The following is a 27,793-nucleotide window of genomic DNA, read 5'->3' as shown; positions in this document are numbered from 1 at the left end:
ATGCCCTCTCCGACCGGGATGATCCCACGCAAGATAGCCACACACTCGACGCACCCTTTGGCCATTTAGTCAGTACTTTTATTTCACCGTGCCCTGAACAGTTACATCTCTATACCCATTTTATTCACCCCGGGGCAAGTGTCCCGGTTTTATCCTATTTATTGTATCCAAGCAGTGGAGAGCATGGTTGGTGATGTTGATAATACCTGCCTCACTCGTATGTTTTATCCTTATCCCTACTCCAAACTACGCAATGCACGAAAGCGGCCGAAGTTGTTGTCTTAGATTCGCTTTAACTATTTTAAATCTCCCATTTCATGTATATACTATGTTTTACCCAAAATTTGTTACATTCCCTCCAAATGTACCCGTCATCGGAAGCCAATGAGTGGCCAATGAAGGGTATTATATGTTCACGAGACAGTTGAAACGAGCAGTAGACGAACGTGAACTGCGTGCTTTTGCTAAATGCTCCCCGAGAGAGCAATCTTCAGCGGGCGGCACACACAGTGGTAACTTATTCGTAAATCTTCCCCGCAATGAAACACAACCTAAACGAGATACAACAGTGCATAACGAAAATAGAAGATGGAAGAGAAGGACCGAAGGACGTGCAAGTGTATGTATCCTTGGACTCGCAAACACGACGTAACAATGGATTTGCTAAAACAAAGACGAGCCAAATAAATGGTGCTATCGGTTTGTTGCGAAAAACAAGAGGCGCGCTCTTGCCTCTAACTATTTCATCCAAAATAATCCAAACAATGTAGCGTTGTAGGACCCCGTATGACATGTTATCAAAACGAAAGTTATCTGAAAATAAAGTACATAATGGTTAAACCATAAGCTTTTTCAGGGGCCTCTCGCTTTGCAGAGTTTTTGTAAACAGCAGGTTATGATATTATCTGAGAAGAAAGAAAGAAAAAGCTAAAAGTACGCAATACATTTGTCATGCTGGTCGGGTCGACGAGTCAACAATCACTGGGTGGGAAGACGGAAAAATACATAAACGGATCCATTTTCCACTTAGGGAAGGACAACCACTACACGGGCACTTTGTGTATGCCGAGCAGCTGGGCCGGTTGATGATGGCGTTTCCCGGGCGTTTGCCAAGTCCGCTGCGTCGAGCGCAAACTAATTTAAAGTGAACAGACAAAACTAGAGGCCAGCGGTCGAGGTCGCATTTTAATAAAGCGATCAGCCCCCAACTTCCGTGGCTTTTCGATGGTTTCGGCCCCGTTCGGAAGCATTTGCATTTCGCCTGAAATGCGGCAATGTGCAGACGTGCTGCCGTTGCTTACCTTCAGGGGAGATGATGTCGGCTTTGCTGGTACCGGTGCTGGTGCTACTGAGGTTGCTGCTGCCGCTGCTGCTTGCACTGCGGCTGCTAGAGGTGTTGTATTCGCGGTATCCTACTCCGTGGATTATGCTGCTTTTCCGGTTGCTTTTATAGCTCTTATTGCTGTATCCACTGGCTGCGGCGGCGGTGGAGAAACGACGGCTTACGTCCAAAACCAGTGGTTTCTGGAACGAAGGATATAACCAGGGATAGAATAAATCAAATAGTCCACTAGCAATCGTAACAGATACTTTCTTATTACAGATATATTATATACAATAATCACACGTAATATTTTTACTTTGAATCGATCTATTCTGATACACGTTCAGAACCGTTCATATTCAATCTCTTCTTCTCTTCTTCTCTTCTTCTCTTCTTCTCTTCTTCTCTTCTTCTCTTCTTCTTCTCTTCTTCTTCTTCTTCTTCTTCTCTTCTTCTTCTCTTCTTCTCTTCTCTTCTCTTCTCTTCTCTTCTTCTCTATATCTATAAAAATGAATGTTTGTATGTTCGTGATGCTAAAACTCAAAATCGGCTAGATCAATCTTGATGACATCTTCGTATGATTTGTTACTTTTTACCCAAGGAAGGTTTAGGAAAAAAGAGAATATGAAAATTCCCAAAGAAAAGTCGGAAAATGGGAAAATTCGGTAAAAACGGCTTTTTTCCATATAAAACAAATAAAATTTACCTTCTCTAGCGAAAACGGTTGGACATATCCCTACGAAGTCTTCTGATGCTTTGTTTCTTTTGGCCCAATAAAAACAATGCAAGTTAGAAAAATCCGTATGAAAAGCCAGAAACTTATAAAAATGAGTGTTCATTTGTCTTTAACGCTAAAACTCTAAATCGACTGAGCCAATCTTGACGATGTAATCAAATTATTTGTTCATTTTTATTCATGGAAACAAGAAAATACAACTTTAACATTGCCTAAGGAAATTCCAAGCGATCGCCTAGATATAGGTTCTGATAGACGTTGAATGTATTTTGGGGAAAATTTTGAATAAAAAATTAATGATCTACAATGAAGCATTGGTGTTGATTGAAAATGTGAGTTTGCATATGAGTAGCATTCTATTGACTTAAATGCAAATGCCAGCACCAATCGTCCAATTAAAAATCCTCTGCTTCGTGAATAGTAACATGGGCTTGCAACCTGCTATTTGTCAATTCACTTCAACTAAAAATTATTTATCACAAATGTTTATGTGAACTATGACCCATAGTATCGAAACTAAGATTGGTTGAGTGTACGTACAATTTTAGCAGCTCCTACCTATGCTAATGACTCCGGTTGGACCATCGCGCTTATATAAATTGATTAATCGTATTGAAAATGAAAACGAAGCCGTGAATCGTTCACTGGAATTTTAAAACATTCTTTGGATTTGCCTGATATGCCGCGACTTGAAGATGGATCTGTTATTGTTATGTGTCGACATCTTCAGACACCAAATCAATGGGGCTTTCCTTGAATTGTAATGCTTTGTTTTATTTTCAATATTAGTGTATTATTGGACGAGGCGAAGTTCGTTGGGTCAGCTTGTTCCATATAAATATTCCATGTTCCTGCCAATGCGGGAATATTAACATTTCACGACTGTTATTTGTTTACAAACTAAGTTTAACTTTCCCACTTATAAACGTCATCCTCGTAACACCTACACGGAACCCGGAGGTATGAAATATTGATAATAATTACCCTCTCTATGATCGCTACCCACTGGCGCGTTCCGTCTTAGACCGACAGTTCCTAATAGTGATAAATTGGAGGTTATTGTTCAAGGAAGTCTGGTATCGAATTTGGAAAGGCCAAGTTTTGATGACACACGAAGGGTGCTCAGATCAGTGAACTATGGCGCTTTCGGTCACTGGAAAGAACACACCAGCGAAGACCGGTTCGATGGTCACCTCTGGTAAGGTAAGCTCGGACTTAATCGACCATAAATTATTCGTTATGCAATTGTTTTCCGTTGTGAAGCAATTACCATAGCACTTTTTAGGTATAAACATAGATTAATGAATCGAAGTAAATTATAAATGATATTTTACCATAGGTTTACGTGCACTAGTTTTACGAACTTTTGGTTGGTTTTTTATTTATATTCCCTATTCAAGCCTAAAAGAACACCCAGGATAGCTTGTCAAAACATCAGTGGATAAAGCAACGTTGTTATTTTCCTACTAAGATGGAATCACTGTGGGGGCCGGATTAAACATGGACTACTATGGCTGTGACGTGGGGGGGTCCTACCCACCAGACAATCACGACTATACATTATTTTATTTTATAGAAAAAAATATTATGCATCTTCCGTGACAGTGTTACTTTCATGCCAAGATGGCAACACTGCCGTGACCAGGATTCGAACCTGGGTTACTACGGCCACAACGTAGGGTCCTAACCACTAGACGATCACGGCTGTAGATGCTGACTAGCAGAGGTCTCAACAAGCCTGCAATTTCCAGAAATGCATCGAAAAGCAAAGCCTGAAGTGAAAGTACCCCTTCCAAAATGTACCTCCGCACGTTTTCAGGGGTCACAAAAAAGCTTGTGGAAAAAAACACTAGATGAACGCCAGATGCCGGCTTGAGGTCTCAACAAGACTTTGCACAAATCAGTCGAAAGACAAAGGTTGGAAGAGGAAATATTGCTTCCAAAAGGTTTGATCGCACATGTTTTGGGGTCATAACAGACTTCTGTAGAATAATTTGATAGAGTAAATTAAAAATGTAACAAAAAGTGAATACTTTTGATAGCTGCATTTCAATATTGCAATAAGAGAATATATTATAGGACAAAAAAATAAACATACATCTTCCGTGACAGTGTGATTCCCATACCAAGATGGCAACACTGCCGTGACCAGGATTCGAACCTGGGTTACTACGGCCACAACGTAGGGTCCTAACCACTAGACGATCACGGCTGTAGATGCTGACTAGCAGAGGTCTCAACAAGCATGCAATTCCCAGAAATGCATCGAAAGACAAAGCCTGAAGTGAAAGTATCCCCTCCAAGATGTACCTCTGCACGTTTTTAGGGGTCATAAAAAGATACTGGCTTGAGGTCTCAACCAGACTTTGCTCAAATCAGTTGAAAGATAAAGGTTGGAAGTGGAAACATTGTTTCCAATATGTTCTACCACACGTGTTTCAGCGTTAAGGGTCTTCTTTTTCGTGGCGTAACGACCTTGTTGGTCATGCCTGCCCGTTAAGGGCTTTTTTTTACCCTATGTGTACGTGGGTAGTCAGTCTTCTCGTACAGGGGAGGGTCCGGTCTCGGTTGGGATTCGAACCCACGCCCTCGAAGTGGTGAGCGTTAAGGGTACGGGTACGATTTTCAACAATACACCACAAAATGATAGCCGTATCTTCAAGGAATGTTGCAACTTTTACCAAATTGCAAAACATAAACAAAGCACAGATGACGCTTGGCCCAAATATCGACGATAAATGAGAAACCAGGGATTACGCTGCCGTTTACCGTGCCCTTTATAAAACAACTTTTGCAGAAGAGTTTGATGAGCTAAATTAAACATGTAACAAAAAGTTGACACATTTGATAGCTGCATTTCAATGTATCAATAAGTGAATAAAATATGTATATGGTAAAAAAGATTATGCATCTTCCGTGACAGTGTTATTTCCATACCAGGATGGCAACACTGCCGTGACCAGGATTCGAACCTGGGTTACTACGGCCACAACGTAGGGTCCTAACCACTAGACGATCACGGCTGTAGATGCTGACTTGCAGCGAATAAAATTTTGATAAACATGTTGAATGTGTAACCCCGCTGAATGGTGTAAAAGAAAGAGCATCGAAGTGTACCCGGCAAGAGCAGGAGTGAAAGTACGTTGAACGGTAAGCCCAGAGTTTAGCGGTTTCACGATTGAGAGAGCAAAATATAAGAGAAACGTAACGTCGAGAGCTTGGAGCTTACGCCATAATTGAAATCGGTTGCGCGGGATGATTCAGTTCATTTAGGTTCCCCGCTGACAGAGTCTCTTACGCTCTCTCGATTTCATCCCGTCATCCCTTTCCAACATTCGAAAAAAAATTTTCTTTCTCCCTTTTCTGGGTGTTAGTTTTTGGACGCGATCAGTTTTGCTCTAGTACACCAAGTGCACTCTCGGTTGCAAGTCCACTTTGAGCGAATCTGTCAAAGCAGCCAGCGTAGGATTGTAAACAACACGGGAAATGTTATCCGATGTTGTCTTCAACAAATTTCGTGATTCCACATCTTCAAAGGTGTAGTTTTGTATTCTTAAAAGTGAATTGAAGTAGTGAAGTGTGAAAGAAGTGATTGTCAGGCGGCACAAACAGCAGCTGATGTATGAAATGGACCACGGCGAAGATGCGGCTTCGAAGCAGAATGAAGGCTTTTCTGCACCACCATGGATGGAATGGCGATCGTGGTAAAACTAACGGATAAGTATTTAAACAATATCAGCAGTAAAATATTGTATTAATATTGTATTGTATTTGATTGTTTTAATAAATTGTCATCCTCGCGATTTTATAAGATACCAAAACCACATGCTTTGATTTGACAAGAAAGAAATGGGGTGGGAGAAGAAACAGCAGAGAGCAAGCGAAGCGTGAGCGAGGAAGCGCAGAGAGCGATGACGTCACAGCGTGCATTCTCTTCTGGCTTATAGTCTGACTGTCTACAAGCCAAGTTAAAGCCGAGTTAAAGCCGTTTTTTTATATGGACTTCTGTCAGCGGGGTTATCGGCCACACTTTTGCTTCACAAACAAAAATTGAAATGTGTACTACTATGATACACGAACACTGTTTCATATTGCTTTTGGTTTAGGTTTAAATATAAATACTAACTTTAATCGAACAAAAATATCAAGTGTTTCCGCCCGGGATCGAACCGGGGGCCTTCCGCGTGTTAGGCGGATGTGATAACCACTACACCACGGAAACGGTTGGCTCAATTCATCATTTCGCTTTATAAAAATAAATTTCAAAACATAAAAGTGTTCTAAAAAATATACTAAAACACGTAAGCTATGTTCATAGAAGAACTCAAACAGAAGCTTAAACGTACGCTTTCCTATTAAAGTAACTATAAAATTTAAGTAATAGCAAATGCGGTGGTTACGGTAGGTTTTATTTTTATTGCTTTTTTCCCAACCACTGATGAATAGGGACATAAAAACGGTGTGTCTATGTCGTCAACAACCGTTAAAAATGATACACTACCGAACGATCGAAACAAACTTCAACAGCAAGGGAACAACGTGATATGGCAGGATACACAATTCGCGTCCCGAGATTCGCTGGGTTACCGACCCAACATGACAACACGGAGCTGGCCAAAGATGGATGTAGCAGCCAGACAGCCGTAAAGCCGACAGAAATCATTCCGACCGCGTAAAGCGTTCTGACGAGCAAGAAAATAAATGATGAGCATAGAGTTGCTTTGGACGAGTGTTTGTTATCTTCCGTGAAACATTCTGACAGTTTGGTCAACAGAAGTAAAAAACTTTTCGCCATCCCATCACATCAATGCACATTTATCTTTGGCAATCCTTTCTGGTGTACAAAGAAATATTTCTTGATACTTCTTTTCTCGAAACAAAGCCACAATGGGACGCCGTTTGAAGCTCCAGCTACCACAACTACCATTAATCAATCTTTCAATGCTTCTCCTTAGTTGGGTAAGTTCTTTTGGCAACACTTAAACATCGATGGCGAGGTATGTGTTTGATTCGCTTTATTCAATCTTTCTTTATACAATATTCAGCCTATCTTTTTTGTGACTATGCTGTTGACGAATTACGCAAACATTGGGAAAGAAAGATTTCAATTTCAATATAGAGTCACAAATGTATGTATAAAGAGAGACAAGTTGATTAAAAACAAACGATTGGATACATTAGATTCACAAAACATGATTGTCACACACCTCGTTTAACCATGAATAAACAAGAATGTCGCTTGCAAATAGCGCGACGTGCCAGGAGGCGAAATCAGAAGATTATAAAAACCACCGCACCCCGTTAAAAGATGATTACAGCTGCCTCCCCAGAGGAAGGTGTGAACCATAAACTGTATTTTTTCATCGTATTTAGCAAGCTGTACAACATGAGATTATTTGGTAAGCGCGAAAGTCAATATTTGCAGACAAAATTGGGTTTGAAGCTCACGAGAGCAATTGAAACGGCCATTTGAAATCACTTGTGATTGTTAGCGGCTCCACGGAGTACCACCCGAGGAGCAAATATCAGAAAGTATAAGAAGAAGTGACACACAATCCTGTAAAAACATAGATACTTCTTTTGTTTGTCAAAAATCTCAACATTTAAACTTATGAAAATCTTCTAAGGCCGTGACCAGGATTTGATCCCCCGCAGCAGAGGTCAGAACGTCGAAAAGAGTACCTGTGTACGCGCACGGCCATTCTAGACCTCAAGAAACATCGGTGTGATTGGTCTTCAGTTGAAAACGAACATAGTCAACATCTTTAACACTAGAATCCAAATTGTTTCAACCCAACGTAATTTTCGGTTTTAATATCTCGAAAACGGTTGAATATTTTTCAATAAAAAAAGGTTTTTCTCAATATCCAAAGCTACATCTAAAACACAAATTTCAGATTTTTCTGTTAAAACAGTTCAGGTTACGGATTTGGAAAATCTTCAAAAATAATAAAGTTATAGTGAAAAACAGGGGTCTAAATTACCCCCAAAAAGCATTCGGGCAAGATTCCAGAGCAATGTATTCTAGTGTTAAATCTGATTTTCATGGTAAGCATGACTGACCGATTTTGTAATAATTTTTTGTGATAAGTAAATTTTATTAGTGTTTGGCTGCTGCTTAGTAAGACATCTTTTCCGTCAAGTAGACGTAGCACAAATATAGAAAAGCATGGCGAACCTCAAACCTACAGTTCGAGCCATTTTGAGCCTCAACACGTACACAATACGAAATCCTTCGAGCTCGTTTCACTTAGGCATTGCCTGCCAGCTAGTAATACAATCCAATCTAGAACGTACTGTGCGGTGGCCATAGCGGACAACCATGGTTTGCTCGATGCTGGCTTCTACGGCGTATACTTTAGTGGCAGTATGCCGGGCACGTCCCGTTGTATTAGCCCGATAAACTTTTGCTACATTTAACGCACCGGCTCTACGCGGCACGGTCGGACCGGGCATCGACATCCTTGGCCACTAACACTAGCATACATTGAGGTTCCATTGCGGTTAGGATGGTGCCCATTCGCCAGAGTTCTAGGTGGGGGATTAACTTTGGACGTTAAGGGTTTTTGAGATGGTTTCTGCACTGTTCGCCAGCAATTCAACCAAACTCAACACAAAATTCCACTTTCCATGAGAGTAGACGTATTTTTTTGTGGTCTTTGCATACAATTAAAAGCGCTTAGTGGTGGGTTCCTCTATAAAAATGAGTTTTCTATCAAGGTGGACAGTTTGTTAATGGTCCAAGTCCTATCTACCGAACTCTTGGTAGTTTATAGGGCTACTTTGCGCAGTTGAAGCGATTGTATGAACATCTATAGCGGGGTCGAACACATCTGTTATGACAAGCACCACCGCCAAACCAAAATGAAACATCACGGATGAACCAACGTTTGCGGAACGAGCAGGCATGAACCATATTTCGTCAGCCCTACAACGATTGCAATGCAATGGTATGGGAAATACGAGTTCGCTATCTCTGAGGGAGGTTTGCTGGTTTGGTTTGCGCGCTTGACGCATACATGTTTCGAGCTGACGCGCGATTTTATTCGAGCGAAAGCAGAAAGGCCGCAACTTGTGAACGCCATCCATAACAGCCTTCGATAGCCGTGATCGTCTAGTGGTTAGGACCCTACGTTGTGGCCGTAGTAACCCAGGTTCGAATCCTGGTCACGGCAGTGCTAGAAATAACACTGTCACGGAAGAAGGTTGGTAAACTTTTTTTCAGTTACTCCAAACAACTCGTGCTCATCGCAAGTGTCAGGCTGCGTAGTTTTGTCAAACGGGGAGGTATTTTGTTTTGTGTTGTCTCGCTTTCCACCTTAGTTGAGAGAAGGTGTAAATCCAATCAAATACATTTACCGTCCATAACGATTTTTCTACTTACATCATATTAATTTACTACATTTAGCTTTTCAGCTACACACAATGTTTCTATCAAACGAAAATTACTGTACGAACTCGCAAACACCGGTTTAAGCGAGGTGATAACTCATACGCTTCATTTATCTTTGCTGACAGATGTTTATTCTTTCGGTGTGCTAGTATGCACGCGGAATATTATCGTCATACCCGTGTTAACCCACAGCAATCGTAGAACGAGCGAACCTAATTATAGAAACCAGCTCATTAGACCGATTTTTGTTTTTTACTTTTTGTTTCGACAAAGAAATTATTTTGGTTGAACCGAGAAAACCCGCCAAGACGGACTGAAAAAAAATTGCAGAAAAATTGAGGTATCCATTATGCTGAAAAAATAAATACCTTTAGATAAATTGCTTGGAATTAGCCCGTGTTAAGTTGAACACGAAGGCCATGCCACAATGAATGAACCTAATTTGCTGATGATATGCTTCATCGCTTTTTTATAAATCTACATGTTCTTTTGAAAAAAACAAAACCGTTTGCAAGCCTTATAATTTGAATAATATACTGATATATAATATGTAAAAAGTACTTTGACTAAAATTACCCACAATTCTTGAATAATACCGGTGGATACCGAAGTAAAACGAAACAAACCAACTTGGCTATGTCGCCGTAGCCAATCCACCTGCATCATAAAACATTCGCTTACGCGAACGGATTACTGGAAAATTGGTAGGGATCTGGGTGTATATTACTTCTAAAGCCCGACATAATTTTGTTCAAGGCTTACATACAGGGTTTATTCAAAATTCGCTTCTTTGATATGATATAAGTATAGCGAAAGCGCAGGAAGAGGATATGGGTTTATGTTTAAAATAATGAATTATGCAAAAATAGAAATAATAAACTTGTCGTTGGTAAAAATCTTCTTTACCATATAGAACAAGAAAAAACATTGATAACAGTTTCATAATTTGTTGAGAACTTTTCTTAACCTTATGCGATGGCACAAATGGCGCCCACTAATCCGTTTTTTTATGGCACAAAATACTGACCGCAATGAAGCAGAAGAAAAGATGTTACTGTAGACTGCATGCTACCCCCTAACGACATTGAAAATGTGGAAGTAAGAACGCTGTTTCACAATTGCTCAGGTCAGCTAGTTCATTTGATTCCGCGCGACCGGTTGGAGCGAGCGAAACATAAAACAAATTACGGTCACTAATCTAGGCGTAATCGTGATTAAAACCAGTCACGCGTTCTTCGCTGCCTCGAGGGCGAAGCCCAGAACTGCTAGCCCCAGCTAGTTTGAGGCTCACAGCGAGGAGTCAGCAAATCCTTTTGAACATACGAGAGCAAGTGGTGGGGGCAGTTTTCGATGGGACGCAATACGCTGAAGAATACATCGTGCTCGAAAGGTTTGCCAGGCGCCATACAGCCCCCCGGGGTTAGCCGAGCCTTTTTCCGTGCCACCATCAAAGGATCGACGACGAAAAAATACCCCCAAAGGGACAAAGACACGTCATAAAAATAAGATCCCCCTCTTGGAGACGAAGCGGCTGGAAAAGGCAGTAACAAAAACATATGCAGACCAGAGCGGTGTGGTCCCCTTTTTTTTGGCATGGACTCCTTCCCTTTTGTTACCATAGTTTTGGAGTTAGTATTCATGAAGCACGCCTAGAAAACGAGATGACCATAAATTAGCTTTGCGAAAGGCTCCTGTTTGGGATTGTTGATAATAAATGGCTGTAAATCACTGTTCACGTAGAAGAACATGAAACTTTACAAGATTTTTAAATAGACGGTTCCAATCATATCCACTTCTATCAAATACAAGTTGACCCAACGAACTTCGCCTCGTCCAATATTAATAATATGCTAATATTGAAATAACAAAGCATTGGAACTTAAAGAAAGCCGCTTATATTCGGTGATGTCGACACATATCAAAAATAGATCTATCTTTAAGACACGACATATCAGGCAAATCCAAAGAATGTTTATAACAATATATTTGAGTGCAATGGCCCTATGGCATCAATTGTTTAAAGGCATTCGTTTGGCTCAAAAGGAACAATTGATCTCACAGCATCGTTAAGATTGATTTTTTTAGTTTTAGTTGTAAATTATATATTTGATTTTAATATATGGAAATAAGCCGTTTTTACAATTCTTCCCATTTTCTGGATTTTTCTTAGGGAATTTTCCCTCTTCTTCTAACACTTCTTTGGATAAAAAGACGCATCATCCCAAGATATCTTCAAGATTGGCACAGCCGATTTTGAGTATTACCGTTACAAACAAACAAACATTAACTTTTATATGATTTTTTTGTATGTTAAAAGCAATTTTTCTGGTTTTCTTCCTTTTTCTTGAAATTAAAAAAAAATATTAATTCTTATAACACTTTAATTAAGTCAAATGAAACAAACCATCAGAAGACTTAATAATCAAATAAAACAAAAGGAACAAATCACCAGAAGGCTTCGTTGGGATAAATCCAGCCGTACCCTAGTTTTCAATATAGATGGTAAATATTCTTTTTGATATGGAAAAAAGCCGTTTTTATCGAATTTTCCCATTTTACTTGGGAATTTTTAAAATTCTCTTTTTTTTACTTTTCTTGGGTAAAAAGGAACAAATCATACAAAGACGTCATCAAGATTGGTCCAGCCGATTCTGAGTTTTAGCATCACGAACAAACAAACATCCATTTTTATAGATATAGAGAAGAAGAAGAGAAGAAGAGAAGAAGAGAAGAAGAGAAGAAGAGAAGAAGAGAAGAAGAGAAGAGAAGAGATTTTCATAACTAAAAGTATGGAGAAGTGAGTTATACATGAACATTACGTCAGAGCAAACATCTTTACGAAAAGTTAAATGAATCTTTGTGGAACATACAACAGAAGAGAAAAGCAAAAGTTCGTCCAACAAACTATCGTCATTCAACTAAGCGCAAGTAGATACACTATCCATGACAAACAAGATACTTCAACCGACCAGCGTTTACCTACTGGGCAATCAATAATGTAAACAAATCGGCCAAGAAGGAGCGTCTCCCTAGCTTTGCTTATCGTGCCGGACCAATCTCCGAGCCAAGATAAATGTTTATCAATCTTTTTCCCAATAGCCGACATCTATAAATCTTCTGCCCGAGAGTTGTGCTCGGTTGGAATTGACACAAACAAACACTTTGGTGTTAGCGAGCGGTAGAAGTTAGGTACGAGGCAAGTTTGGCACAATCGGTCATTTGCGTGACACACGCTCAAGCGAGCGCTCGGTTCCAGTTGCAATCGGAAATATTGCATGGCTTTTACGTTTGCCGATAAGATCGCTGGTTTCCTCTCCAGATTCACTGAAATGCTCGAATCAATCCGGTTTAGTAAATGGCTCTTAATTTTGGCAGATAAGATTGTTAACGCAAACACCGGGTATCTTTTTCAATGCTTGTTGCTTTCAGGCTTGTTTACTCATTAAACATACAATTCGGCTAGTGATGTTTTATTTAAGACTAAATTTCAGTTGATCATACGACGGACTTTAAACTTATTTCACAAAAAAACAAAAAAAAAGTAAGCATGATGTCGAGGAGATCATAAAAGCATATTTGCCAAGCCGCAAAACCGAACCGCAAGGATAAAAATGTTCGAAACCAGCATAAACCGAGAGCTGATACGGTATTTCAGCTATTCGGGCAAGTCAATGCACATGTTTTTCCGACGCTGCCTTTGGTCCGATGGTCTACCTACTGGTTTTGCCCTGGAAAGGCTGAGCGAACCCGTAACCCGTCACACCGGTATGCCGCCCCATGCGTCTTGTCACACTCCCGAAACGAGCTATTTGGCACGAACCGAAACATAACATTTTCACTTCCGAATGAGTAAGCTTTCCGGTCGGCAAGTGGCCCACACAAACACGTTGGCGAAAATGGGCCATCTAGCGATGGGCGGTAGTACAGGGTGTGGTTAAAGGAAGGGGGAGGTTGTTTTTTTTTATTTTTTGCTTTATAGTTTTGGAAGTTGTGTACAACGCTGTGATTTGATGAGGAGTCAGTCAAGTTGAAAACCAGAGTCATGAAAATGAACAAATAGTACAATTGAATTAGGATCTTTTTCAACGAAGGATATAAAAGAACGCTTCTAAATAACAGTTACTATAAAGCAAATTGGCGTACTTATTTCTTGTTAAAATAAGAGTAAATCAATTAGTTTATCAATTTTGAAATACAATGCAAAACGTGAAACACCTTCGCGATGTGTATCTATTATATATTTTAGTTTTTTTTTATGTATGGAGTTTCGTGTACACTAAAAACTCGACCAATACTGAACTGTCGCTTCTGAAACATGCCACACACTAAGTTTAAACACTGTAGATGCTGTTGAAGGTTTGTTTGATCACTATTTTTTTTTTTATAAAATCATCTAAATTTTACAATTTAAACTCAGTTTTACTAACACAAACAAAACAAGCATGTTAACAAATGTCAAAGTGTATCCACCATAGCTATAACAAGGTTTACACATCACGGGGAAATTGATGAAATATCAACCATTTTAAATATACCGTTATTGTAACTATTAAATTAAATCGAACTTTCAAGTAACGAGTAAACCCATAACTCTTTTCTCAACCTCACCGAGCAACGCCGGGGCGTCAAGCAAGTAAGAACTATTGATAAACGAGTTAGACTGACATTAACATAAAATTGATTTTCCAAAGCATCGAAAAGTTTTAGCTACGCCCCGGGATTCGATGTACTAAAAGCCAATTGCTTTTTTGCAATGCGCCAAAAAACACCACCAAACAATCCATAATGCCTTATGCGTCGCGCACCTCCCACAGGCTAACGCATAAATAACGGAAGCTGTCAGTAAAACCGACACCCGTATCAGATCAAAGTGCAAATTGAATTTTACAATCCTTACCGACCGAAGGTGGATCGAGATTTTCCATTTACGGTCTGGGGCTTTTGATCGAATGAAAAATCGTACCAGCACAAAATCGATAGAAATGTTTGCTACGTCAAAATAAGCAATGGCAGACGAGTTTTGTGGACGTGATTCATTTATCGATCAGCAGCTTCTTGTATAATCAATAATCGTTACTTTAAAAAGGTGTTTATTAAGACAACAAATTACGTAACTAATTTTTAACAAGTGTTGTATTATCTTTCAAGAACACGAACGAGAATAACTAGACCACTCGAAAGAGCAGATTGTAAGTGGCCCATCGAAAGGTCAACCTCAACGAAATGGCAACCAATAAGATGGGGCTTACTTTTCCCGATTGTTTGCGCACCAAGTTTCCCCACGTAAAGCCCCCTATTATATCTTCCGATGAATGGGCATCAAGATGGAGATACTTTCTTGGGGCGAGTCCAAAAAGGGGAGCGTACTCTTCTCCTTCGACATACGCATTTTCCCCGGGAAGCTAGAAACAACAGCAAGAAAAGGCACACAGCACACAACACAGCGTATTGTCTCATGTGCCGGGATACACACATACCGTGGCAGCTATATCGTTACAGGCAATGAATAAATTTAAATATTTGAATATCAATAGCCGGCGCCATCGCACCTAAATTACGCCCGCAGCGTTCGTCCTTGGCGCACCCTTCTTAGTGGTGGTGGTTATGGTATTGGTGGGCTGCATTGTTTGCGCTGATGAGGTGAATCCCTTTCGGCACAATACCTGGCCTGCGAGAATGCCAAAGTTCTTTCGCACTTCCCTCCTCGTCGTCGGACGTCGGGAAAACATGTAAGCGCTCGAAAAAGCTCTCGATCACCGCGCATCCGCTTTTATTCCCGTCCTTTTCGGGTACGGTATTGGACTAATTGGACAAAATTGAAATTAACTAGGTGGAACGGAATAAGTCCTTCGATGGTTCCGCTACCAAGCACCTTCACCACCTCTCCCCCCGGCTGATGAGAATTAATTCTATGCGTTTCCGGAAAAGAAAAGGGCCTCAAGTAGGACACTTTGGTACAATTTGTTGAACAACGGCGTTTAATCTAGGTCGAATTCGCCCCACAGTTGGTGAGAAGAGCCACACCATGTCATGCAGCATGTTTTGTTTCAGCCGAAAGTTCCGTCGGATGAAAAGAGTTACGGGCCTTTATGGAGGCGCCTAATACTTTGTGGAAGAGTGCCGCTGAAGGATGCGGGCTTATTTTCAAAGCGTAGCAGAAGCAGATGATGGAACAATATTCAGGAATATATTTTCTTTAGATTTATAAGCAGTATCGATTTATATTGAAAGTACTACCCAAGTAATCTTTTTTTAAAGTATCATGTGCCAAAGTTTAATATTTGTATACAAATACTGATACTTATTTACACTGCGAAAAACCACATTAACACGTTGACGGTCAAGCGTTTTTAGCACACCTTTTTAGTACAAACTTTTTCAATAAAATTTATTTCTAACATTTATTATTCCAACGATTTTTGAAGACTGAACAAACTTAGCTTCCCAAAGGAATTGATATTAAATATTACTATACTTTTTATGTTGTATTTTCACTTATTTATGGGTCAAAAACTTTTTAGAACTGATTTCTGCTGTCTCCCACTTTTGGGTGACATGGCAGTCATCGTGTTAAATGTATCACGGGCAAGACGATGGAGTCAAATGAATGGAAATATTTGTTAATTTATTGCTCGAACTCATCGTCAATCTCGCCGAGATCGAAGACGCCGAAGCAAGTAAGTAAAAATTCGCTCAACTGAGAGAAAACCGAAAACAATGCAACCAAAAAGAAATGCATGAAAAAAACCCAAGCGATTTGTTTGAAGGTGACACACGAGCCAACGATATATTCTTCGGGTGGATATTTTTCTGCTCTAGACCGGTAATTTTATCACCTTTCCCTTATTGTTAATCTTTCTTTTGGGTTGGATTTTCTTCGGTCGTCAAAAAAGGTGCCTCATAAAGCTATCTCCACAAGCATACGAAAAGGAACCAAACAAAAAAAAAACGCTATCATGGAATGCCACATACCATCCGACGCTCCATTTTCTGTCCCCCCACAGATTATGTTGGAAGAACCGGTCTGCGCGCGCCCGGTGTGCCGTGATTTGCCGATCGTAGCCAAAAGTACGGTTTTATTTTCGGAGAAGCTCGGATTGTTTTTTTTTGTTATTTTTTGGTTTCGTTTGTCTTTTTTCGAACGAGTGTAAGACTTTATGTCCGTGCCTTTTCTATCATGCGTTCCGCCGAGTCGAGTTTGCACAAGAGCAATACAGGATCATCCGAGGCGACGAAACGGAGGCGAACATCGCAAAAGGCACGTCGCGGCGGCGGCGGCGGCGGCAGTCGTAAAAATGGGCCCGAGCGTCATTGTACGTTTTATGTATTGCCCATTTAGCGGCAGCGACGTGGACGAAGAGGAGGAGGAGGGAGGTCGGACTGTTTGATCGAGATATTTTTAAGAAGGTACTTCGGCAAGTCACGCAGTTCCCACCGAGGGGTGGGCGAGGAGGAGGGCAAACGGAATTACCTTCATTTGCCCTAAGTTCGAAATTCATTGAAAATCGAAATAAATAATGTCAACATTGCCTTTTATCGAGTTCTTGCATCATCGCTTGAACTTGTCATAATCGATTTGGTGTAAAAATTTTTTTTGGCATAGGAGAAAACCAGTGTACCTTCTTTTCCCTCCCTTCCTACCCTTAAGATAACTTTCAAAAGCATACAAATGGGCGAGAAAACTTCTCTCCAAAGGTATCAACAAAACACACTTTATTTTCGAACACGGCATGATTTGGCGCTAGCAAAACGCACCCGACTGCAAACAATAAAACGATCCCACCAGACTGGATGTCTCCTAGCGAAGACCTTTGGCAAGCACGAACCGAAGGACGACGCCTTTGTCGCAGCCGTGCTCTGCTCTTTGCGCCCTCGCCGCGGCCACTTAATATGGCGAACGGGTGCTCGGATGGCACTAAATGGACGTGGCGGAGAAAATAAAAAAGTAAAATAAAAATAAACGACAAAAAAAGAAAACCATCCTCCGAACGGTTCGGTTTTCCGTGAGCAGCACTTTTCAGCTGCTGCACGCTCGGGGGGAACTGCTGCTCAAACAATCTTCACTTCTGCTGCTTTTATGATAATGAAATCCCAAAAGGATTTCGCACCAGCGAAAGCGTCGAAACACACGCCCGAAGAGAAGTTCATTTCCCTTCGCCCTTCGGCTTGGGCGACGACAACGAGGACGATCCAACGATGTCTCCCTTTGATCCGATCGGTTACAGAATGTCGTCCAGATTACATTTTTCCACCCGAACTGCGTCGAAGTGGCAAAGTGAGTTTTGTCCAACACGGGACCCTTGGGTTTTTTAAACCACTTTTCCAGCACGAACTTTGACTGAAAACAGAAACAAAAGGCTCAGGTTCGGGGGAATGTTGCTCCCGTAATAATATTTTCTACCGAAGTAAAAATAAAACAACTAACACAACAGACAACCAACAGTCTCCCAGGGTGGGAAAAACTATCTGGGCTGAGACATATTACAAATTATTCGCTGGAAAACCCCATCTGAAGCGAAAGCACTCAAAACACGCTCACACGATCAAAGCACAGCTTTGGGCGAACACAATTCCATCGCAGAAGCGAACGGTGTGGAATGTCAACTCGGGAGGAAAAAAAGAACTAAAAAGCTTGTCAAAATACTTTTTCCAAACTTAAAAATGCTATCCCCCGGAGGGGGAAAACAGCATACTTTGGTAAAACTTTGGCGAGCAAAACTATGCCAAGGCCAGACGAAGTTCGCCAAAAAGGTCGGGCGAAAAAGAGATTAGCAAACTTTCGTGCACGCCCACAGATTTCGGGGGCGGGAGGAAGATCAAGAACTAGCAGCTTTAAAACGTGTCATAGATTAGGCCATGCATCATGCGACCCACAAGAAACCGGAGTAGGTATGCCGGTAAGGTTAATCTATGAACGATAAGACGGTCGGTTACGCCTTCCCTATGGTGGAACGTCATCGTACTTATATAATCAAAGTTATCGACGAGACTAGGCGGTGAATTTAAACTCGGAAGACAATCTTATCGGTGCCGTATCTTATCTGTTCCATTTTGCTAGACAACGTGGCAGATAAGCTACCGGTTTAAGATACTGTTGTACGGGCTCATTCATTTCCAGCACGTGTAAGGAAGCACTTAGGAAGATTTACGATAGAATTCACTTGCTTTATACCAACAAAAACGATAAAGGATTTCGATGGGCTCGCTGGCGAATAGTTGAAGGCGAAAAGAACCACACCGCAGCGTCTTCGAAATTCTTCTAACAAAGGATATGATGCTTTGTAGCACATGACCGTTACACGAGGACGAGGACGCAGATGTGCCTGACAGGCCAATTATTAGCCAAGGGGGGGAAGCGTGTGCGAAGCGAAAAGAGCAAGTCGGCCGTACAGGAAGCAAGCTTGTCTCGCGTTAGGAGACGCAACGAGGCATCATCGTACCGTCACGGGCTTACGCTCCCAGGATCACATCATGGCGTACGACGGTGACAGTCGAACAGTTTCACTTTTCAAGCCTAGGATCAACGTGGCGGGAAGGCTGGAAATGAAGTGCGACAAAACAGCACCATGTCAGGCCGATATGTCACAGAAGCCAGGCTCTTTTTTGCTGGCTTTAAGACTGGCAGGCACAACAGCGACTGAAAGCGAGCAATCAGAGACGTTGTTTATGAGGTTGATGTACAATGGAGCTAGTCGTGTTTCTGTTATGCTTTTTTCGTAATACGTCGGATGATGCCTACCAAAACCGTCCATTGATGATATTTGAGCCATATCGCAAAAATAGCCTATCCGCGAAGTGTTGGGAAAAAGGATACGGATATGATTTTGGGACTCGATCTGAAATCGATCACAAATCCGTGCTCCTTAGATCCGAATCCAGCATTGGAATTCAGTTCAAGATTTTGTATTCGGATTCTTTGGGATGCATGTCTAGAGTCCTAGATCCCTTACTATCGTGTAGCTCCCATAGAATCTGAAACTGTCATATTTTAAATCCGTTATTGAGATCCTACGCAAGGTTATTCCCAAAGATGAGTCCTGTAGAACAATTTGACAGTAAACATATCGTCATCTTGGAACTTATGATAACCACACAAACATATGTAAATAACGTTGGAAATCAATTTTATATAGATGTACCATGCTTTAAAACACATTCATAGTGACTAACCATCCGTATGATATCTGAAAAAAATGCTTTTCATCGAACGAACTAACAAACTAACGAAACTTTCATTGGCGTAAATCATGTTCCGGTACCGTTAGTTCGGAGCCGGTAGTTCGGAACCGGTTCCGAGCTAATGCCGAAGTCGGCTCCGGAACCGTTGCTGTGGAGCCGGCTCCGGAGCCGTTCCGGAGTGCCCATTACTAGTTGTAATGCATGTAATTCATTGATGAAACCTATAAAAAAATTTAAAGAATATATCCTAATACAAATCATGCTCCGGAACCGGTTCCGGACTAATGTCCGAGCTGGCTTCGGAACCGTTGCTGTGGAGCCGTTCCGGAGTGCCCATCACTAGTTGTAGTGCATGTAATTCATGATCAAAAACTATAAAAAAACTTCAACGAATACATCCTAATACATACAATCCTATCCTTGCAACAACCCTATCTGGGTATCTACTTCAAACGTCGATTCTAACATCAGAATTGGTTTATTTTTGGACTCGGTTCCACCAAGATAAGGAGACATAAACAGTTGTGGCGATCTAACCTCTCGATGCAAGTATTGCTTCGTTCCAGCAACCTTGATCCCACGGCACACACACACGGATTCGGATCCAGAAGACCACTCCCAAGTCAGCTCCGGATTGACTAACTCGAGTCCCAGCTGGGATCAGATTTTCTCATCACAACTTCCTCAACCACAATCGCTCCAGGTGGCTCCATTCAAAAGATAAACACAAACGCAAACAAACAAATAAAATACGCTAATCCAATCATGTTTCGCTCTTAAATAAATCACTTTTCATGCACCAGTGGGAGGGAGCACGAATAGAGTCGATCAAATTTTGGCTTCAATTGCACCCCGTCCGGTTCACACGATTGGCTGAAATTAAATTACGAATCCGCGGCGCGGCCAACACGTGCCTCTCCTCCGCCTCAGTGAGTCCACACTACGGCAGAACGAGGAGCGAAAACACACAAACCACTATAGGTGGTGTTGTCTGCCAATAACATCGGACTTCAGCATCGGGGCCAGAGGTGCATTTATTCCCCATAAAAATCCGACCGCTCTTGTTTCGGTGCATGTTTCAATCGATTGTGCACAGCAATGCAATGCGGACAACTCCGGCTCCGGATGGCAGAGGGTTGCGCAAATAATACACGCAAAGGGATGAAAATAACGTTGCTCATTAAAATTCAATCTGTTTGATATACTTTAGCCTGTTAATTAATTGAACAATTTATTATTTTTTCAACAAGATTCATCGATACTGGGACACAATTCCAATTTAATCGTACCACCACCATCCGCAAGGCTTTGCGACGGATGCTGAATGATTTAATTTGCATTATTTATCCGAAAGACATATTTCCAGGTGTGTTTAATAGGAATAGACAAAAAAAAACACACACACACACATTTTGCAATTGGTTTTCTTTACGTTCAACCAATTCATACATTCTGCAATAAGCCGAAAAGTAAAACCGAAAACTATAATCCAGGATTATTTGCAACACCACGCGTCCACAATTCGCCATTGTGGTCATGAATATTTATTAACTATTTCCTTTTATATTTTTATTTGCTACAGGAAAATCACTTCCCGTCAACGCCCACCGAGGGAGAGCTCAAAATGGATGCGTGCGTGAGGGAAAGCTGTACCGGTTTTCCCTTCCATTTGGATCCCCGGGTCCGGAAAACTCCAATAACAAGTTTATCTACAATTCGTCCGAATCCGGCGTACATATGCCGTACACGATACGAGCACGTTTGCAAACACACAACCACCCCTAACGGAGGATGGAAATGCTGCGGAAATTGAAAAGGAAAACTGTTTTGATTTGATGTCACTCCGGCGAAATGATTATACTCGGATCGACGAGCGTCAGAGGGTAAGGTACCATATTTACTTACCATCCTTTCAGTAAAACGTTGTTGTGCACGCAGAAGGCATCATCTTCGCACCGGCTAGGACCGGAATTTTTCCTCGTGCTAAATAAAAGCACCAATGTACATATGCTTGGGAGACTAGCATATGTTGAGATTTTGTATGAAAGTTAGGAACAGAAAAGAGAACCAAATCGAGCCAAGAAATACCATAACGACGATTCGTAACGAGCACAATATTTAGTTCCATTTGAATGGCAAATAGAGTCTCCTGGCGGCTCGGCACACCTGCGGATCGTGTGAGAGGAAAATTGATTTTCCATTTCCCATCATTTACCACTACCCACCCACACAGACAGGTTATTGTAATCAACGTTTTTCGGCTCCATTCATGCCCGGACGAGTGTAATGAATTTATTGATTCGAACGGCTCCCAATTTGGCAGGACATTGAATGTGGTTCGTGAAGAGTGTGGAAATTCGTGTGGCACAGCGCAGCTCGACAGGAAGTCCAATTTTTTTTCTCATTACCATGCGCCCCAAATACCCTGTCACATTGGTTTGCGTTTGGTTCGTCGTGTCATCGTGTGTCAGCGGAAGAGGGAAGAAATAAAACGAACCGATTCGAGCGTAAGGATCCTATTCATGCCGATTGCACGATGGTGGCCATTGTGTTGCCCACCACCGGCCGTCGATTGGGTTCGATTTAACGGTTGGTCATCCCGTGTGTCCTGGTGGTCATCCGTCCGTCCGTCAATCGTCGACGTGGCACAATCGACGGACCAATTTTCCATTTTACCAATCCACACTAATTCAACTGTATCCCCCCGCTCGCGCCTCTGGCGCCCACACGACAAAAAGAACTTGATATAGACGGCGTGGCATCTCGGGCAACATCGCGCCGAGCGTCAGGTTCCGCTCTTCGTAGGGAAGCCACTCCAGTCCGGGGTTTCTCGGTTAGCTACCGGTAAATTCGAAACACATCGATAGCGATCGGTGGACACTTGGGAAGGTTGAGAAGAACGGAAAACCTCACCTCACTTCCACATCCTTTCCCTCCCATCATGTCCTATGAATAATTTATGATTTATTGACCAACCAATGGAAATCGATGGGATGAGAGAAACCTTTATTTCACTTCGGATTGGAGATGGAGATGCCCAGGCAGCGGTCGGATGAAGTGCCGTGTTGTCCTGGAAAGTCTATTTTCGGTGTTTGATCCATTACCAACATTCGCATCGCTGAACACGGAGAGTGAAGCTAATGCTTTTAGAATCGGCCGAGATAGAGTTGACGTTTGCAAGCTTTTGCCTCCACCCACCGCCTGCCAGAAGTTTAGGCATTTTCGAAGGAAAATTATCCTTCATCTTACACCCGGGGTCGGACATTGCTAATAAGAAAACTTTTAAGGTGAAGGGATGGATGGAGCTAATTGGAACCATTTTGGTAAAACATTTTAGACACTTTTGTCTATTTCATTTGAAAGCTTTAACATCGCGGAAAAATCCAATATTTTACCTCAACAATCTTCCTATTTTGTATGTCTTTTTATGACGCACAGCATTGGTGCAGTGAATGTGGAAATCAGCGAAAAACTTTGGAATGCCTCCAAATAGTTGCGATGACCGAAAAACATCCATTGACGATATAAAACTGAGTATTCGTTTTTACCTTCCAAGAACTTCCCGGCGCCGGGGCATAAGCATAAGCCAGTGCGACTTTTTAAATCGACTACAAACCCCGGATGGAACGGCCGAGATTTTCACAAGCCGAATCATGAAAGCACTTGGCAAACGGCGAGCGTTGTGAAGAAGTAAAGTGCGGCCCTTGGAACCAGATGGCGCCCGATCTTGGATCGAAAAATGTTTGACAGCAGCTGCTACCGACCCGTGAATAATTCTTCAAGGCTGCCGCCACAGACAAGCGCCGGGTGGCGCCATCCGGACGACGCCGCCATCGCCCAATTGTTCATCCACGGGCGCACTTTATAATGTGGCTTTTCTCCTCGAACAAACGCCAAACGCGGGGCTGACATTTTCAAAAAATGATTAGCTCGTTCAGACAAAAACCACCAGACGTAGGAGGATGTGGGTTTAGTGCATGAATATGCCAACCACCGTGCATCGTTTACAATTAAAATTTTTCCGCTGAAAAAAAGTCGCGCAAATGTGGCCCATTTAATGACCATGGTGACAGGAACCGTCTCAACACCTTATTTAGCCAGAGGGAATGCGGACGTAGCATATAAAACATTCACGAAATATCACTGTCTGGTAACCTTTCCCAGACCGACACCTTCAAAAAGGTCAAACCGCAACCGTTAATCAATGCATGTTTGACCGACCGGTGGCAGCAGTAAAGCGGTAGTAATCTTCAAGGATTAGAGCCGGTGAATAAACAGCAAAGCAGTATACAAACATGTTAATCTTTGGTTTTAATTTCGATAAACGAGCGGGTGAAATGGCGCTTTTCGTCATGGGAAAAAACAAGTTGCCAAAGCCATGGCATCGTTTGAAGCTTCCATCAGCATTACACAAGAAAAGAACTTCTTTCCGCTCCGTTTGATTACAGGTTTAACACATTCCATACCAAAAATAATACTATCATAGGACGAGTCTTGCATCGTTTTTATAAACGAAGAAAGGTGTTAAAGCAACCAATAATTCAGTTGTAGCTGTTAACATTGAAGCCATTTCAAAACTAACCATATCTTACGCAGAAAACAAAAATTATGGAGCATAGAAAAATCTATGTCTAACACAAATAATAGCGTCACCAACTTATGAGTGACGTGGCACGGAACGGTGTGAAATCCATATCTGTTATGGCATCACAATCAAACTTCATCGTTTTTCCCCAGTTCATCTTCTTCCATGCCACGTTGTTCTTTTCTTCCATGCTACAAGCAACTGACGAGAGACCGAAACATCGAAGCATTGTACTGATAACGCAATCACATGTTTCGGACACTGAACGTACGAACTCTGATAGCAAATGTTTGGCAGTCAACAGTGTCGTTCTTCAAACATTTACTCTTTCGGGGAAGTATTTGCTTTGGTAGCATAGCGATCAACAAGTATGTTTTCAACCTGATTATGTTTCGATTTATTTGGCAAATATTTGCTAAATGTATACAGCACATTTTGAAGCTAAAAATGGACACCCCATCATTGAACATGCATTATTTTTTGGGATAACTATCGTTTGTACTGATTGATGCTGAAGTTGTAATTTTTCTTTTAATTATTTTTCAAAAAAAACCAGCAACATAACAAATACCGTGTCGAAAAGTTTAAATTATACTGTGTCCCAAATTTGACACATGCATCGGAAGGAAAAACGATCCAACAAACTCGTTACAACAAAATGTCACTCCAATTTCCGCCACACACTTATCCAGCACCTCGGACACCAAAACGTGGGGGAGGGAATGACAGTGAGGGGGAGAAAACTTCCCAGCGAGTTCCGAATGGCCTCGGGGTAAATTTAGGAAAATACACTAATCCACCAGCGTCATGTGTGTGCTCTTGGAGATGGGTTGAGTGTTGGGTGTTTGCGCGGCCGTATGCTAATTTCCATATGACGCAAACCACCAGAAACCGGAGAAAAGGGAAAGCGATTTTTCGGTTTTGCTCGCGCTAACCAAATGTTATTGAAATGTTGAACATACCGGCAGCTGGTTGATTTTGACAAGTGTTTATGCACGGCGTAGAAAACGGTTTGTTAGTATATATTGAGGTTTTTCTTTTTCTCGTTCCGCCCCTCGAAAGGAGGCTTGGTTTATTTTTATTTTTACACCCTCGTTGGGCATTTGCTTGCACTTGTTTATGTTAGGTTTTTGTTACACGCAGTATTTTAAACAAGAAAAAAGGGTTAATTATAATACACATTAACTAGCCTTTGGGTATCCGAAAGAGAATGTATTGTTATGTAAAAATTAAAAAAAAAAAGTACATAATAAAAAGTGAGATAAGCTGACGGTGTCAGAGGAAAGAAAATGATTTGATTTGTTCGAAGAAAACAGTCAAAAAAACGTTTCACTCCTCAACCGTTCTCGGAATTCCCGTCATCTTTCACAGGCTCGTGAAAGACGTTACAAAAATAGTACTTGCATCAAAGTGTGTAGAAGAAATAAAAGCAATTAGCTCTAGTAACGCATAGAAGCACGAACTGCACAGCAGGTGCACCCTGAACCGTCCCAAGGGGTGTTTTACCCAGGGGTGGTAAAAAGCTTTCCGGATGAAAAGTGAACCCTTTTCCACGACAAGCAGCAAAAAGAATGTACAGACACTGAAAAGATCAAATTCCCTCTCCCTGTCGCCAACGTTTTTTTTTATCCCAGGGTGAAAACGTTTCCCGCCGGTGTCAGTTGACATTCAAGCTGTCGTATTGTTGTCTGTCAGTTGGGTTTGTAAAACGACCCACTTCAGCAGCGTGCGCCAATAGAGCATTTTGTTTTGTTTTGCTTGTCTCGCATCGTGTGCCAAGGAATGGGCCCAAGAATGCTGAACAGGGGCATGCGATTATGGTCTGGTGCTTCATATGACATCATAACCGATTGGAGGCCGCTACTGAAGCACGTGCCAACCGGAATCGCATTACAACAAACCGCTTTACCGTGGACACTTACCTTTTGCAGCAATTGATGTCTAGCTAAGCTGGCAAGCAACGTACTCGACGTCGACCGGCTTGCACCGGCGGCCAGTCGCTCCGGCCAGAACATAAGCATCTGGTTCACGAAAAATCCCCCGGTGGAGGCTACCCTCGGTGCGGCCATTTCTACTTTTCTCGCGCGCTCTCTTCACCTAAAAACCGTACTAAAGTAGTGCTGAAGCTTTGCCGGCGTCTGATGCTTAGTCGGGTTTCTTTTCCTCCGATCGGAAACTAATCACTAATCACGGAAAAGGGGCGAAGGAATGACAGGAAAAATCACGCGCCGTTGATAACAAACAAACACAACACTCTGGTGGCGCACTGTGGCTCCCTTTAAAAACTCACAAAAACTTTTCCCCTCCCCCTTAAAAACACAATTGGCGCCAGGAACACACACACACACACACGCTCACACACTCGCACACACACACCACGCACTTTAGTAGAGTGGAAAACACTGCACCACTAGCATCGGCTGGGAGATAAATGGGTATATTATGAATTGGAAAAGATAAACAAAACGCAACGTGTTTCGTCTACGCGGAAATGACGCGGGTAAGTAAAATATTGGAGGTATGATTTTGGATGGAAAATTGATGAAGGTATTTTATAATGAAATGTTAATCTAATTGAATGTGTTAAAATGTAACTTTTGCACAACAGGGGCTTGACATCACACACGATAATTAGAAAATAAAATATCACTAGAAATTAGCAAACTTCAAATTCCTTCACAGCTTGCTCTTCACACAAAACGTGCACGTTTCATTTTCCTTCGATCCAGCGTTTTGGCCATCGGAAATAACACCTCCGCATACACTGGACCAAACCTGTCGAAAATGTTCACCTGTGTGTGATAACTGCACACACGAACCCCCAACCCCATCCCTCCGCAAGGGCTACCCTACGAGGCGCCAAGTCGCGGTCACCGCTCTGTGAATGTTGACGAAACCGACCCGGGAAGCCGTCTGTAGGAACCTACGGAATCGACACGATGACGGAATCGCAGTAGACGACGCATCGCAAAACATTCGCGGGCAGCATACTTGTTTCTTCGCTTCTTTCCATTTGACCTCGCAGCACAAAACAACACACATACCCACACGCGCACACTGCCCCATGATAAACTTCTATGCGACCCGCGGATGGTTCTTTTTCATTCCCTTCTTCCTCCGGGGGGTTTTATTTTATTTTTTTTCGGCTGAAACACTTCTGCGCTCCATACATACTCCGCGGTTCTATTTCTCGCTGGCAAGTCGCGCGTGTTCTCCTGCGGGGTCGCACACCAACACGCACGGCCGAAAAACCGGTCGCGGGATTCTTACATTCTACGTTTCTTCAGCTGCCGCAGCGTCGTCGGAGTAACGGAGCATGATTTTCTTAGCCGCTTCAATCGGCGACGATGTTTCTCCGCACCCGGTCGTGATGCCTTCTTCCACACACACCCTTATCGCAAGGGCGACTTTGCCAACTTTGCTCTGTGCCGGTGTGTCGATGATTGCTACGATTACCCAATCTCCACCAGTTTTGTCTATTTCCGCGTCGAACACGTTGGTTTTTTTTCTTCCCCAAACCAAAAGAACAAACCCGACCGCACCATCCGCACCGCGCACAAACTCGGAAACAACTTC

General features: G+C 42.1%; 1 protein-coding gene and 5 non-coding genes across 6 annotated transcripts in view; 1 reads left to right on the top strand and 5 right to left on the bottom strand.

The window, feature by feature from the left end:
• Window positions 1–26,401, bottom strand: part of LOC131288769 (calcium uniporter protein, mitochondrial) — a 100,147-nt gene extending 73,746 nt beyond the window's left edge. Inside the window, exons 1-2 of the mRNA XM_058317946.1 lie at window positions 26,140–26,401; window positions 1,302–1,524 (exon numbers count right to left, since the gene is read on the bottom strand). Coding sequence (XP_058173929.1) covers window positions 1,302–1,524; window positions 26,140–26,286 — 370 coding nt within the window. The 5' untranslated portion in view covers window positions 26,287–26,401. The remainder of the gene's footprint in view (window positions 1–1,301; window positions 1,525–26,139) is intronic.
• Trnah-gug (transfer RNA histidin (anticodon GUG)) lies at window positions 3,694–3,765 on the bottom strand. The gene has a single exon. It is a non-coding gene; the product is annotated as a tRNA-His (tRNA).
• Window positions 4,201–4,272, bottom strand: Trnah-gug (transfer RNA histidin (anticodon GUG)). The gene has a single exon. It is a non-coding gene; the product is annotated as a tRNA-His (tRNA).
• Trnah-gug (transfer RNA histidin (anticodon GUG)) lies at window positions 5,012–5,083 on the bottom strand. The gene has a single exon. It is a non-coding gene; the product is annotated as a tRNA-His (tRNA).
• On the bottom strand, window positions 6,210–6,282 carry Trnav-aac (transfer RNA valine (anticodon AAC)). The gene has a single exon. It is a non-coding gene; the product is annotated as a tRNA-Val (tRNA).
• Window positions 9,164–9,235, top strand: Trnah-gug (transfer RNA histidin (anticodon GUG)). Its single transcript has one exon. It is a non-coding gene; the product is annotated as a tRNA-His (tRNA).
• Window positions 26,402–27,793: the final 1,392 nt, after the last annotated feature.

This window comes from Anopheles ziemanni, chromosome 2 (genome assembly GCF_943734765.1).
Source record: "Anopheles ziemanni chromosome 2, idAnoZiCoDA_A2_x.2, whole genome shotgun sequence".
Lineage (NCBI taxonomy): Eukaryota > Metazoa > Arthropoda > Insecta > Diptera > Culicidae > Anopheles > Anopheles ziemanni.
The sequence above is the reverse complement of the archived record's forward strand: the minus strand, read 5'-3'. Positions and strand labels throughout refer to the sequence as shown.